Genomic DNA, 20,754 nt, shown 5'->3' on the forward strand with positions numbered 1-20,754 from the left:
GCTTTAACAACACTAAACACTCTCTGGTTTTTTTTCTGTTTTGTTTTTGTTTAATTTCTGTTTTAGTTATTTCTCGTTTTCTTTTTTTTTTATTAATATTGTAGAGTCGTCACTCAATAATTTTCCGCACTTGATGTATGGCACACACATACATCACACACGTTTAAAGTCTTTGCTTTAAGTAAGAAAAAGATTTCTTGGATTTGTAAATAGTTCAATTTTCAACCTTTCAATTTCATCTTCATGTGTGTGTGTGTGTGTGTGTGTGTGTGAAGAATTTTCTCTTTTATGCATAGACTTTAAATCCAAAGTTGTTTTTTGATTCGATTTCAATGATTGTGTGGCATGTGGAATATAAATACTATATTTGTTGTTTAGAAAAAGTATCTATAGGTGATGTGATGTGTGAAGACTTTTGTATTCAAAGGATTCGAAAGAAATTAATTATTGTGAGAGATTGTAAATACGAAAAAAACGCCCCCTCACGACCGACCCATGACTTAAGTATACGGTGCTCCTTAGCTGCTCTGCTGGCTGCATGCCCCTTAGATGCATGTCGATGGCGCCACCACTGTGGCTCCTGCTGCTGCTGACGCCACACTGATCGTGGTGGCCGGCATGGCCGTCACTGTGGTGGCCACCACTGTCCCCATTTGTGGCTGATAGTGATGGTGACCCACATAGGTTGCGTGCTGCTGCTGCCCCATTGGCGGCTGAGTGGTGTACTTAACCAAGTGATGCTGCTGTGGGGCCGCCTGTAGCGAGATGAACGGCGCCGCCTGAATGGGGATGCAGTTCGAGTTGTAGTCGCTGCTCAGCACCAGAGTGGGCGTGGCATCGGTGTAGTAGGCCGGGGCTGCCTTCAAGTAGGTGGTCGTTGTGGGGGCGGCGGCATACTGCTGCTGGGGCGTGGGAATGGTGGCTGTCGATGTAGTGGACAGGGTCGTAGCCGACGAGAGGGTGGGCGAGGTGGCTATCGAGCAGGAGGATGACGATGAGGCCGACGAGGGGGAGTAGGGGGAGCTGCAGTGGTAGGTGATGTGTTGCTGCTGATGTGGCTGCTGTAGCTGTTGCTGCTGCTGTTGCTGCTGCTGATAGATGTTTTTGTTCTGGTAGTAGTTGCCATTGCTGTGGAAGCTGTACTGCTGCTGCTGTAGCGGCTGTGGCTGCTGCTGCTGTTGCAGCTGTTGTTGTTGTTGCTGTTGCGGCTCAATGATGATTAAATTTCCAGCGCCATTAAAGCCAGAATTGGGACCGGCAGCAGCAGCAGCAGCAGCCGCCGCCTGCTGTTGCTGGTCATTTGGATTTGTGATCATGGCAGCCATGATGTTTGCCGGCGGCAGGACAATGGGTATGTGATAGTATTTACACTGCTTGCGGCGGCACTGGCTGTTGGCATGATCGCGACAGACAGCAACACGTTGATCAATCACCTCGACCTTGTCATCTGTGGATGCCATGTGACGCGCGGCAGGGAAAAGATGGAAGAGAACGGGACACAAATTAGTAAGGCAAATACATACAGAGTGAGGCGGATTGGAATCGAGTAGAAAACAGTGAAAAGCTCTTCCAAAAAAAATTGATTCATGATCGTATGAGAGCATGAAAGGACGAGGAGTAGGACACGGAGACATACTAAGTATATCATAACAAAACCCTTGGGAAAGTTATCCGATCTTCGTTCTCTACATTTTGTATCATTTTCTCTGGTGTATTTCTTTGTGTGTGTGTGTGTCTGTGTGTGTAATCTTGACGGAAATTCGATTAAGACAAAACATAAAGAAAAAAATCCACAATAAAAAGAAATCAATTTTCCCAAGAACTAAAAAAAAAAACCGTCAGCCAATTTCAGCATGAAAAAACTGAATAGTATAAAACTTTGGTCGTGTTTTCCTAACTACAAATCAGAATAAAAGTCGGAAAAGTCTTCTCAACAAATCTCTAGAAGAAGAAGAAAGCACTAAAAGCATATTTAAATATATAAAAAGGAAAGTAAGGAAAAGTAAGGGGAAAATAGGGGTGGTGGAGGTACAGAAGGTACAGAACATAAGGCACATGCACTTACCTTCAGTTAAATGAACGAATCTACAATTTAACCGACTGCACATAGATCTATTAAAATCTTGGCACACCGGGAGGGTGTCCAGTAACTATATTATAGATTTTGAGGACATGAGTTGTTGTTTTTGTTTTTGGTTGGTGTTTCGTGTGTGTGGGATATGTATGGCAGGATGCAAACGGAAACCGAATTGAAAGTAAAATCGTAAAATATATTTTTTTTTATAAAATAGTTTTTGTTGGTGTTTTATCGGTTTTTGGGGGTGAGGATAGGTATTTTTTTTTTGGTATATTTCATCGGTTTTTTCAGTTTTGAAAAAAAGAGAAGAGCAGAAAAAAGAAAAGAAAAAGAGCACAAATTAGTTATATTCTTATAATATTTGAAAATGGATTCTCTAGAATGGTTAATGTTTTTTTTTGGTTGTTGTTAGAATAAATACGTTTTTCGGTTTTACAATTGCATTGATGGATGTTCCGGATGTTAGTCGTTGTTAAATATCACTAACTATATATGGTATTTATATATTAATTATATAACTGCTTCGTTTATCGTTTTCACATGGGTATATAGAGTATGTATTTAATGTTAAGCTAGTTTTCTCTTCGACTTAAATACAATAGAAATAGTAGTTCTCTAGGAGGAAATGCGTAAGGTTGAAATCAAATCATATAAATGGCATCGCAAATGAATCGAAAGAATGTCTCTGGGCTTGTTTTTGTGATTCCTCGTAAATGGGGCTTGATGTGGGGCGGGGGTGGGGGAGAGATTCGGTGTTTGTGTGTATGTAAATCTTAAAAAAAATAACTTAAACGCAGAGCTTAGAAATAAAGTTTTGCCACGAAATAAAACACATTCGGAGAAGCAGCAAGTATTTTTGTTTGTTGTATAAACTGAGCCAAGAAAAGCCGGAGAAAAAGCTGTAAAAAGCCCATAAAAAAGCCTCTAAAAAACCTTTTTTTTTTCTGTTCTGTTCTTGTTCACTCACTCGGTTGTGGTGGAGTGGGGGGTAGGAATATGTGATCTGAATCTTAGTTTATATTTTGGGGCGATACTAGAAGGCTGTAACAATTACATATCCTAATAGGCGGCACTAGAAATATAAGAGAAAAGAGAGAGAGAGAAGAGAGAAAAGAAAGAAATAGAGAGAACGTATTACCATCATTACATCTCGACCCTCTTCGGGGACACTGCGAGTGCTAGCCAGAATAGGAGTGTAAGAGCAAGAGCGCAACAGAGAGAGGGGGAAAAAAACCAAAAGCTGCCAAGAAGCCAAAAAAACTTAAATTTAAGGCCTCAAATGCGATTGCAATCGAGATAAGAACTGCGATTTAGTTTTTTGACATAACAGAAGAGCGAAAAAGAGAGAGAGAGCGCAAGAGAGTGAGCGCGTAAGAGAGAGAGAGGGGGAAACTTAAACGAAAGCTGCCAAGAAGCCGAAATAACGGAAATTCACTCGGAAGCGCATTAAGGAAGAGCAAAAGAGTTTGCGACAGAGAGCGAGAAGGAGAAGGGGAGCGGCGAAAATCTAAAGCCGTAACTGAAATTTATGTAAAGATCGAAACGAAAACGATCGAAGCACACGAAAAGCTGCAGCTAAAGCTTAAACAAAAAAAAAACTCGCAATAAGCCGAAGCAGCAGCACACAGAAGGCCAAAAGAGCAAAAGGGAAGTGGGTGGGGGGTTATAAAGCTGCGGCTCAAGTAGAGTAGGATTCGGACTCGACCTCTTTCATACCTAATTATGTAAAAGGTGCCGTTCATTAGCATCGGACTCTGAGTGTACAAGACGCCCCGCTCCGGTTGAGCTGTAGAGGGAATACACAGATACGATACATACAATATACATCTATATATATATATATATATATGGTAAAGGAGTAGAGCACTGTAGATGGAGACTGTGTGTATCAGTGAGTGTGTGTGTATTTATGTGTAAGTGTATTTGTGTGTGTGTGTGTGTTTGTTGAACAAACAACTGCGCTAACAGCTATGACACCCCTCACACAGAGGTGTGTCCATAGCTCTATGACTCCTGGACTCCTGACATCATCCTCAACATCCAACGTCAATGTCATCGTCACTGGGCAACGCCTTTGGCAGTGAGCTTCGTTGCTGTCGCCGTCTTCTCTGGCTCTTTTGTTTGTTTGTTTTCCTGGTTGAGGGAGCGGCGGCAACGCATTTAATTTGATTAACACGAAGGATTGTTTGTCCACCGCCGCCGCCCCCCTAATCACTGGTCCCTACACTATTTCACATTCTCGGTTACGAGCAATTTTTCTTAGCTTATACTTGCTGCTGCTCCTGGTTTGTGTTTTATTTCCATTGTGGTGCATGGAGGGGGGGATAGTTCTTAAGATTAAAAATGGAGCGCGCATGCAGCCTATCAACAGGCAGAGGGATGTGGGGCGGGGGACTGTTAGCTGGCACTGTACCTGTCCACTGGCATCGGTGTAGATGACACAGGAGGCGTTAAGGGGTATTTTCTGATTTGCTATTCAACCATGATTATTATTCCATCATAAAGCCAGAGGACCGACCAAAAACATGCCCCAAAATCAAATGCACAAAATGCAATGACAAATATTTATAAATGGGGGGGAGGGTAAACACATACAAAAAATTCGAATATATGTATGTATGTATGTGTGTATATATGGTGATTGTGTGTGTGGTGTGTGTGCGAGAGAACAAAACACATTTTTAGTTTAAAGTTTCGATTTGGTTTCCCATGCAGCATTTCAATCGTATTTCAATCCAAAAAATCCGTGCGTATTTGTAGATATTCATAAATTAAATATATATCAATATTTTGATTCATGCAAAATAAAGTGAGAAAGTTTATTATATTTGTTTATATTTGGCGCATGTGTGTGTTAGCATGTAAATAAAGGTAGAAAAATGATTGGAAAATGAATAATTCTGTGTATAAAAATCCATTAAAGAAATGAAATTTAATTAATTATTTCTGTATTTTTTTGCAGTAATAAAATTCTTAAAATTAAGCTAAAGCCAAAGCTGCATTTGCGAAACAACAATCCGCTCAGCAACGGCGCGAGTAAACGCAATACTGTCTATAAGAAGTTAATCAATTCGGCTGCAACTTTTCTACATGGTATGTACCCAATTTTACGCATTTAAACACAAGGTAATATTCACATTATGGAAATAAGTCGCAGCATACCACCACCACCTGACCACACAACAAAGATAATTCTGGCGGTAATAATAATGTTTTCGGAGGCCACAGAAGGACACGAAATAATTAACGCAAATGTTTAAATGTAAATACGGACTTCCCCGACTCCTCAGCTACCATCCTTGGACTGTAATTAACTGGTTGCTGACGGAAAAGTTTGCATTCGGTTTACCGGGGTTTTGTTGTTCGCATATGCAAAGAGGCGGCAGATTGCACTTAAAACTATCGAGAATAAAAGTCAGTCCGTTGGGAGGGGGAGAGGCGGCTTAAAGCAGCAGGCAAATTACAGGCAAATTATAAAACAGTAGCATACTTTTTGGGGGGAGAATGGAAATAAAAGCCAGGGTTAACGTTAGGATCACGCTGCAAATAAAAATGTAATTAGAAAAACTGGAAAAAAATAACAATGAAGCAGAAGACTTAAGCCAGTGGCAAGCAGCAAAACTGAAAAAATTCTGAAATAAAAAACAAAGCATTAAAAGTATTTATAAATAAATGAAATTCACATTCGACAGCCAGCAGCATTTCGAAGCGCATTTAAAACTGTGTTACTGCGCGGCAGCATAAAGCACTGTAAATGAGAGGAAAAAAAGCCAAAAGTCTGTTGGGATTTTATCAAGCATTAAGAGCGGGGCGGGGCAGCACTCGGGGCGTGGGCGGGGGTGGGGGTGGGGGGGGAGAGAGAGAGAAATTACACGCAGAAACAAATGCAAATACTTACTAAATAGTACAATACAAACAAGCCTGCAAAATTCAATCAAATATGATAGATAGATAGAAAGATAGATACTTATATCGATCGAAAGATAGATAGATATGGTAGGAAAATAGAAAAACTTTGATAAACTCTTCGTTGGGGGGAGGTTTACCACTTTGCCTTGGTTGCTTGTACGTGTGTGTGTGTGTGTGGGTTTATGTGTGTGTGAATGTGTGTGTATTTTTATATATTTATTCTTGATCTTCCAGCACGGGCATAGGTTGAAGCAGTAGTCTATACGATATATTAGATGTTGGTCGTTCTCAAGCATTTCTCGCACGTGACTTTTCCACAAAGCAAAACTTCAACCTAGAAAGCACTTTTCGCACTACAAAAAGTATCTAAATATGTGTGTATTATGTGTGTGTGTGTGTGTATGTGCGTGTTATTATCTTCTTTATATTCAGCAAACATATTACATTTTATTGGATCTTTTTTTTCTCATCCTGCTGTTACGAAAAAAAGAAAGAAATAATCAGTTTTAAAAGAAACAACAACAGAAAAAAAAAGAGCAGTAAAGAGGAATCATGTTAATAACATTTTTCTTAAACGAGTATATGTGTGTGTGTGTCGGTTGGAGGGGCGTTGGAGCTAAGGAGGATGCTCCTTAGCCACCGGCCGATCGAAGCTGTTAAACGACAAACGAGAATCTACGAAAAACAAAAGATTATTAGACATACTTGGCATCTATGTATATATGATTGTATGTATATATAGCGGAACGAATATATATATTTATCGTTATAATTAAGCTCGTTTATCAGGGAGAAGGGGGGTTTGGGGCAGGTGCACCAGCTTACCTTAGGAGTGCGCTTACCATACCACATGCCACTTGAGAAGCCATACTCGAGTTATATTGTATATACTTATGTGTGTGAGCAAAACGGAATGTATAAGTACATATTTATCGATCTCCCCTCGAGTGGGTGAGAGCGAGGCAGAGAGCGAGAGCGAGCGAGACAGAGAGAGAGATACGTATATATAGAGGATGAAAAGATACAGCCACATCATACTCATGTTCAAATCGGAAGAATACTTGCTACAAAAATGTTCTGGTTTTCATTGAGCACATGCTGAAACAAATTACACAAAAACTTTACGCTCCAAACGGAAAAAGTCACAATAAAACGAAAGAAAATATTTAGGAAAAAAAATACACGCAAGAAAATCAATCTAAACTCATAAATAAATGAAATACATTTAAATGTCGAACCGGAACGTACTTCTCCCCACGCAAAACATCCGCCCAGCGATCGACAGCAGAAAGAGAAAGGGGAATAATGTGAAGGATAGTGACAGAATTACTACTGTACTTTGAACTTTTGCAATGAGGCCAGAGAAAAAGCTTCGAGGGAAACATTCAGATCTGAGTGATCTTTGGGAATATTTGAAATCGTTGGGAATATTTGAGATCTTTGTAGAACTTGGAAACATTCAAGAGAGAGAAAGATGAAATTGGGGAGATTGCCCTGCACTACTAGTCTGCGCTAGTCTCAAAACATAAGTACTTATGTATGTACGTACTATATATATATATATAAATATATTTTATTTCCGCACATCCCACATCGGACATTGTGGATGAAAAAATAAAGCAATAAGCATTTTTCATTCAGGATTCTTTCGCTATTTGTGTGGATGTAGTCTCGCTGCTCTCTTGAGTGAGAGCAACTCGTTCATAAGGCATGAAATACAGAAAGGGGATTTAATGATTCCAGGCTAGGCTGGGCAGTCTGGCAGCTGCTGGGGCCAGTCTAATGTTTTATATTCTTCCTTGCCAAATTATTCCTGGCATGTTCATTTAGAACTAGGCTCAAACTCTAATATAAATTCAGTTTTTTGAGTGCATTATTCATCCATGCAGGCAAAAATATTTTATGTGTCCTTGAAGATAGTTGGAAACTAAAATCAGAGTACTTAATATGTTGGCAGAAATGATAAATGATTCGAAGCATTTTCTTTGAAAACATTACAAAAAGCGCTTAACTCTAGAGAGTAACTGGTTTATATTGATTTTTATTTAAGCAATACAGTAATATTTCCCTGGCAAAAGGTGTCTGTGTGTGTGTGGGTTTGCTGGGAGTAGTTCTACCAAAAGGATAAAAGTGGGTGGGTGTTTCTTTCGGGTGTGTGGTGGCAAGTGGTGTGTGAGGGTAATCAAAAGATATATTTTTTTTTGTCGAGCAGAGCGGCACACATTGAGAGCTATAACGGCTGCACTGAGGATTGTTACAAAAAAAAAAAAAACTAAAGAGAGAAGCGTAAGAAAAATTACAAGTATTTTAGGCGGCTTCACACGTGAGCAAAATGAGTAATACCAACTTATGATTAAATAATATTAATAAAAATCGATAATAATATTTTTAAACAGCCAACAAATAGAGTACAAGAGAGAGAGAGAGAGAGAGCGAGAGACAACACACAGCAAACTGTTTTTTTTATGTATTAGTAGTGGGGTGAGAGAGAGATAGAGAGAGAGAGACAGAGAATGTTAGTTTCGGTTTTTGATCACTTTCCAGGGTACAAGGTTCGAGGTTCGATGTTCGAGTAAAATAAGCCAACAAGTTGTTTTTACGGTTTTTACAATAAAACGTATATAATATAATTTCAATATAATTTGTTTTTGTTTTTGTTTTTTTTTTATCTTTTATAATCGTACGACTAATGTTAGCACATACATATAACATATATTCATAGGTGTTTGTGTGTGTTTCTTGCTTGTGTGTTGTTTATGTGTGTGTGGTAGGCGTGTGTATACATTATATATGTATGCATGTATGGTTATATATTAAATGAATTTAATTTGATCAATAAACATCCTCTTCTTCTTTTTCTTCTTCTTATGCAACATGCATTCTGCCATACTTTTTCTTTTAGCTCTCTTTGCTTTTGTGGTCGATGATGAAAGCAAAAATTATTCTAAACCTTATATTGTTTCTCACAGTGTAAGTGTCTGTATGTGTGTGTGTGTGTGCTTCTTCTCTGCTACAAATGAAAAATAGAGAGTGCGCCAATAAACTACATTTTTGGACGGTACTGTACTTCTGTCTATTGAGACAAAACAAGAACTCTAAAAAATAAGGCTCTAAATATGGATCCTTACAAAAGTTGTTTCCTGTTTTTGAAATTCAGCAAAAAGGCAATCTTATCCCTAATATTCGTTGCTATATTGCTATACATTTATTGTATTATTCAATCCAAATGTTAACGGCTGTTCTAAATATTGTAATTTGAAGCAGTTTTTGTGTGTATTTGTTTTATTTTGGGTGCTTAAGCGGAGTAAAATATGTAGAGGTATATATGAGTTCTTATGTAGATTCTAGAATGCAAGTTAGTTTTTTTTTAATTTTTTTTTATATATATCTTTTGCGTCATGCAGTGGAGATTGTGTTCTTGCTGTTAGTTTTCATCTTTTTGCTGTTGTTATTTGGGATTTATGTTTGAGACAGAGCGATTTTCTAGACACTTTTGCGCAGTTCTCAGTTTTGTTAACGAAAAAAAAGAGGGTGTAACCATACAACACACATAAATGTATATAATGTTATCAGAGTTTTAGGCAAGACATATAGAGGATATAAGACATACATAGATATAGATACTTTTATTGGTTCTAATTATTAATGGTTTTCGATACTGTCTCGCTGCATGTTAAAGCATCTTTCTTATCAAGTATAAATGTATATATCCAAGTATAGATAGAATAAGCCAAGCAATTAGCTGGCCCATTGGTCATACATTCAGATACTGATAATATATATATGTACGATATATTGTTCAGAGGTTTACAACTATTATAGATATAGATCTCTACCGTTAGCGTACTCATTTTGCTTTGCCATTGCCATTATACTAAGAGCTAAAACATATACAGGATGTCAGAGGATGGTGAAAAAGTACGAGTGGCGGGTGGGGCGGGTGGAGTTCTTCAAGCTCTAGAGGGCGTGTATAAGAGTGCTGGCTCTGCCGTTAAGCGCAAGTGTGTGGAAATGCTTTGTGTTTTGTGTATTGTGTGTATTTGTGGGGGCGGGTGTTCCGGATATATCATAGTATTTAAAGGGTAGAATGAATGAGGAAAGCGGCACAACAGAAAACTAAATAAAATCGAATAAAAAGTAAAATACCAACACACAGAATATAGGATATATATTTTTGTTTTTGTTTGATGTAAACTATATTTAGATAAAAACACGATATTTCAAATAAAACATTAATAAAAACTATCGAAACTATAAATTAGAATTAGAATTAGGATAAGAATTAGTGGCAAAAAAAAACACATCAAAATCTGTTGTTTTAACGACATTAGAAGTACTTCAATTAAGAACAATTTTACATAGAGAGATTATAGTAAGTATGTATATATCATATCATAATGTAAGGATGTTTTTTTTTTGTTTGTCTCAAAATGTAGGGGATGGGCTGTGGGATGCTGTGTGGGGGACATGTGGATTTAAGACTTAGGAGTGTGCGCGCAAGTCAGTGGCAAAATTTATTATTTGTTTTTTTCTTAATAAATTATATATGTAATAACTACATTAAAAAATGGTTTCTTTTACATAAAATATATATAATATATATATAAATAAAACATAAACATTACATAGAAGAGAGTGAAAAGAACTGATAATCACACACGAGAGATCTAACATTAAAAACTTAATTCTGTTTGCCAATGATTTTATTCTCTTTTGTTATTTTTTGTTTGTTTTTTTTTACATTTGATTACAGAAAGAAACAAAAACATATAGAATACATTGAAGATAGCAATAAAGTGTGTGTGTGTTGTGAGTGTGTGGGAGAGGGATTAAAAGACAGAGATGATGATCGAAACGAAAACAAAAGTTTTACATAGTTCTCTGCGGGTATAAATCTTTGACAAACATAATGTTAATTTTTATGAATTAATTAATTTTGAAGGGTGGCTTAACAGGTGTCAGAGTGTATGTGTGTGTTAGAGAGTGACTTCTGGTGATTAGTAAGGCTATAGATATACGATTTACAGATCGTTCTTTCTTCTTTTTAAAAGAGTGTGTGTGTGTATGCGTAGTTGTGTGGTGAATGAGCGTGTGTGTGGGTAAGAAGAGTACAGAGTGTGTGGGGGGGTGTGTGTGTATATATATATATATATATATATATATAGTAGATAGTAGCAGCATACAGCTATGATGTATGTATGTATATCGTATAAGTAGTATTCTATATAACTAGACAATATTCCGTTACGTTATGCACAATTTTCTTTCGTTGCTCAACAATTTAATTTAAACAATTACAACAGCATTCACGATATTTATGGCCGCTATCTATGTAGGTAAACATTTAAGGATAGACAGCGATAGCGGGCGAGAGAGAGAGAGAGAGAGGAGAAACGCGCTCCTTCTGAGAGCAGAAGTAAAGAGAATGATGGATGGGTGAAAAGCAATAGAACGGGAACGTGGCTGCATTTATGGGTGTGCGACTGCAACAGCAACAGTAACAGTAGCAGCAGCAGTGGGATCGATCTGAGAGCGAGAGAGCACATTAAGAGAGAGCGCAGGCAGTCGTGGGATGGATGGCATTTCTTATTTCTCTGAATCAGCTGTGTGTGTGGGAGAGGGGTTATGTTTGTGTGTGTGCTATCACATTACTTTTCCCATTGCCTTTACCAAACCCCCCCCCTATTCGTATCTTCTTTTGTTTTTGTTTTTTTCTGTTTAGTGTTTGACTAATTGCTAACCAGAGAAGGAACTTAAGTAAAAATCTATCATCTAACATAACATTTGTTTCTCTTTCCCTTTCTTATTTCGTGGTTGCTTTTTAAAAGCTTCTTCTCCTTCGTCTTCTTCGTTTCATTGCATCTTGAGAATAATGGCAACACCTTAAGTCCACATTGAGGTTTGTATTTCGTTTCGTTAATAACTTAATGGCAAAAGAGTTTTTGTTTTTGTTTTTCTTTTCGTTTCGTTGCAAGCTGCGCGGCATTTGTGTTAGTAAGGCTTTTCTTTTCTTTTGTGTGGGGCATGCGAATGCGCGCATGTGTTAGTGGGGTGTGGGTGGGGAAAAGCTTTTGCAAAGCCTTCTTTTATCGTATGTCATGTGTGGCATGGATGCTCTCTATCGCTACGTTGATGGGGGGTGGTGGAGGGCTAAAAACTAAAGTCTAATCGTTCTAATTCTGAGGCACATATTTCTTACGTCTTCGATGTTTGTTGTTGTTTCCTCAACGGGAGAGCTTTTAAGTACAGTTGTGTCTTGTGTAAAAGGGGCTGGGAGGGTGGTCCCCTTTTTAGGATGTCTTCATCTTCTTATAGGGATTCAGACCTTGGGCTCCTCCCCCCTGGGCGGCAGCAGCGGCGGCAGCTGCTGCTGCTGCTGCATATTGCTGTGCCGCTGCCGCCTGACTCGAGGGCATGGCATAGGCAGCATATCCGGCGGCGGCTGCAGCCGGTCCGGACATTACTCCCGGATAGAAGTAGCCTTGGGCGCCGGCATATTGCATTGGCGAGGGTGCACGCAACAGGGCGCCAGAGGCGGCACCAGCTGCAGACAAGTACTGCGGTGCCTGGGCACCGCCGGCGGATGCCGACCGGAGGGGCGTGCCAGGCGCCATGGGTGTGGACATGCCCGAATTGGGCAGGGATCCCATCTGCCGCATCTGCGCCTGGGCATGAGCCTGGGCCTGAGCTTGTGCTTGTGCTTGTGCCTGCATCTGCAGGAGGGTGGCCATTGAGACGGCCTGTGGCTGTGGCGCCTGAACGGGCTGCGGTGCAGCTGCAGCGGCCACATATCCCTTGTTGAGGGTCATGCCTGTGTAGGCGGCCGCCGAATGGGCACCCGGCTTGGCCGCCGCGGATGCAGCACTGGCCACCTTGAGGGCATAGTTCTTTTGGGCCACCTCCTTGGCCAGGGCAGCGGGATCGGCATAGTAGCCGCCAGCCGCTGCCGTTGGCTGTGACGTGAGTCCAGCGGCGGCCGCATATGCGGCATATGCCTGCTGCGCATAGGCGGCTTGTGCCTGAGCCTGGGCATGGGCATGGGCTTGGGCTTGAGCTTGGGCCTGTGCCTGCTGTTGCTGCTGTTGGGCTTGTTGCTGCTGTTGCTGCTGCTGCATTTGGGCCTGGACATAGGAGGGGGTGTTGCCTGCCATGCTCACGATGGAGGAGGTGCCGCTGTTGTAGGGGGAGTACAGATTGGCATAGCTATAGGCGGGCATCGAATAGTTCATGCGCTGCAAACTGGCCTGGGCCTGGGCTTGAGCTTGGGCCTGTGCTTGGGCTTGCGCCTGAGCCTGGGACTGATACGTCACTGTGGGGGCGCTGCTGGTGGGTGTGGGCAGTATCCCAGTGCTGTGGCCATTCATGGAGTATGTGGCATTGCTGGCCCTCTGATAGGCATCGCCATTATGTTTGCTATAGCTACGAGGAGCCGAGGTCAGGGATGCTCCTGCTGTTGCTGCTGCTGCTGCTGCAACGGATGATGGGGCAATGTCTGCTTCGCCATTGAGGGGCTCTTCTGGTGGGCTGGCGGACTTGATCCGTTGCCCGTTGGTTAAATTGTTATTGATATAGGACAAGTAATTGTTATTGTCGCTACTGGTTGGCAGGGGCAGGGGCAGGGGCAGAAGGCTACTACTGTCAGTGGTTGGCGATGGACAGGGGGCGGGTGAGCTGCCATTGGATGATGATGTTGCTACTGCTACTGACGCTGCTGCTGCTGCTGTTGCAGGTGCCGACGATGCCTGTGTCTCCTGTGTGTCTATGTCTGTGTCTGTGGCAGCTGCTACTGCTTCTGTTGTGAGTGCATTTGTTTGTGTTGTATTACAATCAATAGCGGGACTTGAATTTGGATTCACTGTATTGGTGTGATCGTCACTGTCTTGTGGATTATCATTCTCTTTATCATCAGCAGCATTATCATCATCATCATTATCATTATCAACTTTATCGTTATCGTTATCGTTATGGTTATCGCTGTTATCGTGACTATCGTCACTGTGATTATTAGTAGGATCTGCTGCAGCTGCAGCTGCTGATGCTGCTGCTGTTGCTGATTGATCGATTGATGTGGTTGATGTGGATGATGGATTGATAGCAGTAGCAATTACAGCATTTACGTGAATGGTATTATTACTGTTATTATTATTATTAATATTATTATTACTGGCTGTTGTTGCTGTTGTAGTTGTTGTTGTTATGGCGCTACTTAACGCTAATTGTTGTTGTTGTAGTTGTTGTTGTAGTACTAGTACTTGTTGTTGTTGTTGTGGTTGTTGTTGTTGATGTTGTTGTTGTTGTAGTTGTTGTTGTTGTTGTTGGGGATACTCACATGAGACTGGAACATAGGGCTGCATTAGCTGCTGATACGTAGTCGCACCGGGTTGATAAACTGGAATGCCAGACTTCTCTCCAGCTGGACGTTTGAACGGTACCATTCCAGAGAATTGCTAACAGAGAGAGAGAGCGAGCGAGAAAATGAAGCAGAGAGAGAGAGGGAGAGAGAGATGCAAATAGATAAATTAGTTTTTTTTTTGCTTATAATAAGTGGCTTTAACTTAGTCTCTACATCTAACCGTAGACACACTATAACATTATAAAATGCTTAAAAACGAGCTTGATTTTTGGGATTTGTTTTAATTTAGATGTTTTTCTTTTTTCTTTTCTGCTTACTACTACGATTCTTTTGTGTGTGTTTCTATTGCCAATTTTCAATCGTAAACGAGAGGGAGAGAGACAGAAATTATACGACAACAAAATAAAGATACATACACTCTATATATATTTTTGAAGAAACGAAAACAAAACGAAAAATACAAATAATGAATGAAAGCGAATTCTAAGCAAATTTCCGTGCATTTCAGTGATTGCGATTGGTGGGTGGGTGAGGGCGGAAAAGCTATATTTCAGTGAAGAAAAAGGCTTTCCCGATGATCTGTTTAGCTTGAACTGAAAATTGTCTCCAATTCATTTAAGGCTCTTTTTTCTTTTTATTTGTTTACTAAATTATATCTTTTATATACTTAGTTTTGCATTCAAAAGTTGCTCATTTTATGTATTGATGGATATAGTATTGCTCAGATATATTTTATATAGTGTATATAAAATATTATAGTTGATCGTTTTGTGATTTAGGTTTTTTGTTGGAGTACTTACGAAGTTTTCATAGTAAAATGAACCAACCGTTTTAACATCCATCTTTTTGTGGCATTTATCGGATTGGTTTTGGTTTTGGTTGATTATTCAGTTAGTGAATGATATTTTGATTTGTTGTTGTTGTTGTAGTTGTTGGGGTTATAACGGAATTTGTTGATTGGTTGGTTGATTGATGTGGTTGATCAGAGGGTTAGGCGCGCGCACACACACATTGATTGCAGATTGATTGCAGATTGATTGAAAGAGAGAGAGGAAGAGAGAATAGAGAGAGAATAATCGAACGGAAGAGTGTGTGTGTGTGTGTGTTTATGTGTGGAGAATCGTGGAAGAGCAAAATGAAGAGGGTGGGTGGGAGAGAGAGAGAGAGAGAAGAACACAAATGAAATTAGTGGATATATCCTCTGCACAGTTCAATCAATTATATTCATAGACAATACAGTTACATATACATATAAATATATATACTTAGTCCTAAATAGTGTGCGTGTGTACGTGTGTATATGTGTGTTTGTATGGGTGTGGTATGATATGGCGAAAGGATAAACAAGAATATGTATGTATGTGCTCGCGGTAAATGCATGTTGCAACTAATTAACCAGGAAAAGCACTTAAACAATTAAGCACAACCAACGGCAGCAGCTCAGCTCAGAGGCTGAAGCGATAGCTGGTGGCAGTGGCAGTTGCAGTGGCAAGAGGCAGAAGGAAAAGCCGAAAGAAAGAAGAGCTACAGCCTTGGCGCAATTATCGGTTAAATCATTTCAATTAACACTTTTCGCCAGGTGGAATGAATGCATTGCTTGTGTGTGTCTGTATGTGTGTGCTGCGTGATTGTGATTTATCATACGCCATGATGTGCCGCTTGCTAATTGGTGAAACGTAAAGGTATCCTTCGCCAGCTGGAATGTGCAGCAATGAATGCTGGGTGGCTGTCTGTCTGTTCGTCTGTCTGTCTATCTGTATCCTGATTAGTGTGAGTGCTTGAGTGTGTTAGTGTATTTGCGCTTTTGATGTATCAGATAATGAATTCATTCCGTAAATGAAATGCTGGCGGATTGTGGCTCTCTGTGCGAGAATGCTGATAATAAACGCTAATTGAGGGCACTTTGATGTGCAGCTGAAGGACTGAATAAATGACTCAATGAATGAATGAATGAATGTGTAGTGTTTTGTGGTTAGCGGTGATGGTTTGGAAGCGTGTCATGACGACGGGTGGGGGGATATGTGTGGATAAGTAGTCTGAATCGTATCAATGCATCAATCGGATGTTAAACGGAAGGTTCATCAATAACAGATCATTATTATGGTGGGGGGGGGAAGAAAGTTGGGATGTGGCTGGAATGTACCTTAAAAAATCTTTAGCTTAAATGAAATATTCTTCACCCGCCTAAAAGCATGCAACGCAAATTGGAAACTATTTCAACAATCAACCAAAAATAAATGGCATTAAACAATTCAAGAGAAAAATCAAATGAAAACGAAACGAAACGAAAATCAACCACAAAATGTAAAAACGGAAATCGGAAAACAAAAACAAAAAAACAAAAACGGAAACACAAAGTGAACAAAAAGGAAAAGAAAAATACCAGTGGAAACAGATCAGTGTCCGCTGCCCGCTTCTTGCCCACTTCCAGTGCTGCTGTATGGTGATGGCCCATGACGGCGGCGGCGGCAGCAGCGGCGGCGGCAGCAGCGGCAGCGGCGGCGGCAGCGTTGTTTGTGGTTGTTGTTGTTGTTGATGTGGTTGCTGCACTGCAGTTGTTGTTGTTGTTGTTGTTGATGTTGTTCAGCTGTTGCTGCAACTGCTGTTGTTGTTGTTGCTGTTGTAGTTGTTGCTGGTGGTGATGGTGGTGTGCTTGGTGGTGGTGTGCCGTAACAGGTGAGGTCTGTGTGTGTGTGTTTGTCCATGTGTGTATGTGTGTGTTTTGTTGTTGTTTTTTTGTTTTGTTTTCGTATTTGTGCAAAATGATTTTATGTGCATTAAGATTTTCCCGAGAGATTCCAAATTCCATTGTGAATTATATATGGAGCCGTATATATGTATGTATGGGGGTGTCGTCACAATTTAATTATTTTTTTTTTTTATTTCATTTGTTTGTTTTCCATATGTTTTCCATTTCCCATCAATTATTTAATTGTGTGTCCAATTTCAGTTTAAATTTTTTTCAGTTTTTTCAATTATGTTTTTTGTTTTGCGTTTATTTCGAGTGTTGTTTCGTGCGGTTTGTGTGTTTGCGTGGTTGTGTGTGTACCATCCATCGTTGAAGCGTTTACAGTATGTGTGGGTGTGTGTGTTGTGTTTGTTGTGTATTTGTATTTGTGCGTTTTTTTGTTTTGTGCAAACAGATGAAAAATACATAATAGTAGAAGAGTACGGAAAAGTGTTTTGATATTCGGATAAGTAAAATAATAGAAACAAATCAAACGTTTTTTTTTTTTTTTAGATATATTCGGTAGGATAATATGGCAGTATATTATTCATGGATAAATCAAGCAGAAATCAACTGTAATTCCCAAAATAAATAAACGTGATTTCCGCTTGAATATCGTTTCGACCTTAAATAAAACTAAATGCTTTTTTTTTTTTTGGCCAAAATGTCATTGAAATTTAAATGGTGGAAATCGTAACACAAATTAGTTTCGTGTGAGTGATAAGCGAGTGGTTGTTAGAAATTTGATATTTGATAAAAAAAGAAGCCTTGCAAAGCCGGCAATAACCGCGATAGATATATAGATAGTGATATATAGAGATAGAGTTAGAGGTAGAGAGAGAGAGAGAGCATTCTTTCTATCTTAAACTCTAGATCTTAACTTAGAACTAACTTAGATGCTAAAACTTGGAAACGCAACAAAATCGCATTCGTTTTTTTTTTTTATCGCAATCCAACAATCGATTTGACTTTTGACACACACTCGTAGATACCGTTTTTTTTTTTTTTTGTTTTTTTTTTGTTTTTGAGATCGGTACACAAACGGTACAGATGGCAAGCTGCGCCAATCAAACTGTATGATCAAAAACTGATTATGCAGCGCTACTCCGTGCAACGCTCTGTGGGATATTTCATTTACCTACCGATGCATCGTTGCTGTTGCACATTCACAGAAAATATACATAAAACAAGGAGAAAGCGATGACCTGATTTCCACCCCGACTTTAAGTTCAGTGTTTAAGCCATGGGAGAGGCCATAAATTTTGGTGTAGAGCTCAATGCTAATGCGTTTAACACCGCAATTTGGGCTATCCAACCCCCGCACATGTGTGTGTGTGCGTGTGTCTAATAACTAAGGCCCAAAAAAAAAAAACAAAAAAATAAATGAAAATAAAAGGGTAAAAAACCTTAGCATACATTTGGGAGGGAGTATACAAGAGGCAGGAAGTGCACAAAATTTGCATTTAAATGGACTAGCACTCAGAGGAAAATAGGGAGAGAGAGAGAGAGAGAGAGAGAGCTGTATAGAGAGAGTGACAGAGAAGGACATGGAAGTTGCTTCCCTTTTTTTTTTTTTCTTATGTTGTGCTGTGGCTGCTGCTGCTGCCGTGTCACTGGCAATGAATGCTACAAATGGATTAATTCGCTTGAGCGCGACAACTTCGGTGGGGTACAAGTACGTATGTACATACATATGTATATGTGTACATGTTTGTGGGTGTGAGTGTGTATGTGCGTGTGGAGTGTATCTGTGTGCTTGGGATATTGGGGTCGAGTCTATAAAAAACGCAGCCGACAGGCCGCCTCTGTGTTCAGTTACGGCATCAGACCGGCATCTCTGCTGGACAATTCATTGGCATGGAAATCTCTGCTTTTAGTTAATTTTCCGGTTCAAACGTTATCCTGCCCGACTAATCCATGTCGTTCGTGTCCATGTCCATGTCCTGTGTCTTGTGTCCTGTGTGAATGGTGGGGGCCACAGTACAGGTTGACATTTACATTTTTGGACACTGCCAAAGGAAAAAAAAAAAAAAAACGTTCTGGCACAGCGGGCGGCTGTTTCCACAGTTTTTCCCTCTTTTGCTTTCCTTCTTTTCGAGAGGAGGGATGCTCGTGTCACGCTTACATGTCAGGCTTATAGTAGTTCATTCCACGCGGCAGGTGGCACACATATCGTGGGGCAGGCGATTGACATATGGGCGACCCCGAATATGCCAAACAACAACAATCATAATAAAGAAAACTTGAGCGCTCTTCAACGTAGGGAAAATCATAAATACGGAATAAAGTTTCATGTGTTGGTGTTGTTCCTTGTTTCGGGGTCTGTTTTTGTGGGATTGAGTATGGGATACATATAGATAGATATATATATATATATATACATGGATATAGTAAAGGCTGAATGAGTGGATAACAACATTGAATTGATTCACTTTTGTCATGCATTGAATATCCCTAATAATATTAGCCTATAAAGTTATATATTATTATACATTTGCTAAACTAAGAGAGAGAAATTAACTATAAGAGAGTATTGAATAAATGAAGGATATAATTCATATGAAACAGCAGCGCTGCATCGGTCGTTATCTATTCATCAACTTTAACAGACTTATATATATGGTTATGATTCCCTTCTAATTCTCACATTATTTTTATCATTTCTATTCACTTAAGATACATTTTTTGTTTGTTTTGATTTTGTTGGGTTTTCATGATGTCTAGCGGGGTAGGATCTAGGGGCAAAGCTATAGTATTTGTTGGGTAATAAGGTTGTAGGAACAGCAAGCTACACTAAAGCATGTAACATCACAAACGACTGAAGGGAGAATATCAAAATAATCCATTTAAAACAACAACAACAACAAAATTGATGTGAAAAGTGGTGGGGGAAACGGTGCAACAAGGTAAGCGTTTAATTTCTTTCATTTTTCAGGGCCATAATCGCATTAAACGGCGACGACCCATAAATACAATTATGGGTGTATGCTCTCTACAGTGTGTGCGTGTGTGAGTGTGTGTGTGTGTGTCAAAGGACAATTTTTATGCAATAATCACGTCTGTCGGGGTTGGCTTGCTTCCGGAAAAGCGTCGATTGAATTACGCCTAAAATGCTGCAACAATTTTTCACTTTATGCGATATTATGCTGCAATTATGTGTGCCATGCCCTGCCATCTACCAGCAGAGTTTCCCTGCATCCCTGGATCCCTGTTTCATGCGACAACATTGTCGTAGTTGTTGTTGTTGTTTGTAGCGTCAAATAAATTTTCAGCAGAAAGCAATTAAGTCGCGAATTAAGTACGATGGCAATGGCAGCCAGGACACGGACACGGACACAGACACGTTTACGGATACGGATACCATGGTCCTGATGCTGGTCCTGGTCCTGGCTCTGGCACACACACGTGGCAATCACGTACGTGCAAACATGTATGTGTGTGCCTTTCCTGCCTCTTCCCTATGGCACACTCACGCTCTCCCTCTCTACCGCTCTCCGGGTGAATGGCTGCGTGCTCAAAGTTTTAACGCGTTATAATAAATGTTAATTTTTGGCCCGAACGAAAATCAACATTTATGGCGTGTTTTATGCGAGCCTCAACATATTTTCCATGTTGCTCTTGCGTCCTGCCTTCTGCCTCTTCCAGTGGGGGAGGCCCCACTCCAGTGTTGGGATTATATTCCGCTTT

The 20,754-nt window shown here is 40.0% G+C and overlaps 1 protein-coding gene across 18 annotated transcripts in view; it reads right to left on the reverse strand.

Moving 5' to 3' along the window:
* Window positions 1-248: 248 nt before the first annotated feature.
* Window positions 249-20,754, reverse strand: part of LOC111076832 (protein muscleblind) — a 164,169-nt gene continuing 143,663 nt past the window's right edge. For 3 of the 18 annotated variants that reach the window (XM_041593102.1, XM_041593104.1, XM_041593101.1), the window contains 2 exons: window positions 16,723-17,022; window positions 9,185-14,433 (listed from right to left, as the gene is read on the reverse strand). In XM_041593102.1, coding sequence (XP_041449036.1) covers window positions 12,277-14,433; window positions 16,723-17,022 — 2,457 coding nt within the window. In that variant the 3' untranslated portion in view covers window positions 9,185-12,276. Of the gene's footprint in view, window positions 1,448-2,065; window positions 2,151-3,044; window positions 3,150-3,793; window positions 3,864-4,490; window positions 4,550-9,184; window positions 14,434-15,139; window positions 15,182-16,722; window positions 17,023-20,754 lie in introns of those variants that run through there. The other 15 variants (XM_041593107.1, XM_041593105.1, XM_041593106.1 and 12 more) reach the window with 12 other exon arrangements.

The sequence above is a fragment of the Drosophila obscura genome, unplaced genomic scaffold, assembly GCF_018151105.1.
Source record: "Drosophila obscura isolate BZ-5 IFL unplaced genomic scaffold, ASM1815110v1 contig_186, whole genome shotgun sequence".
NCBI classification, from domain to species: Eukaryota; Metazoa; Arthropoda; class Insecta; order Diptera; family Drosophilidae; genus Drosophila; species Drosophila obscura.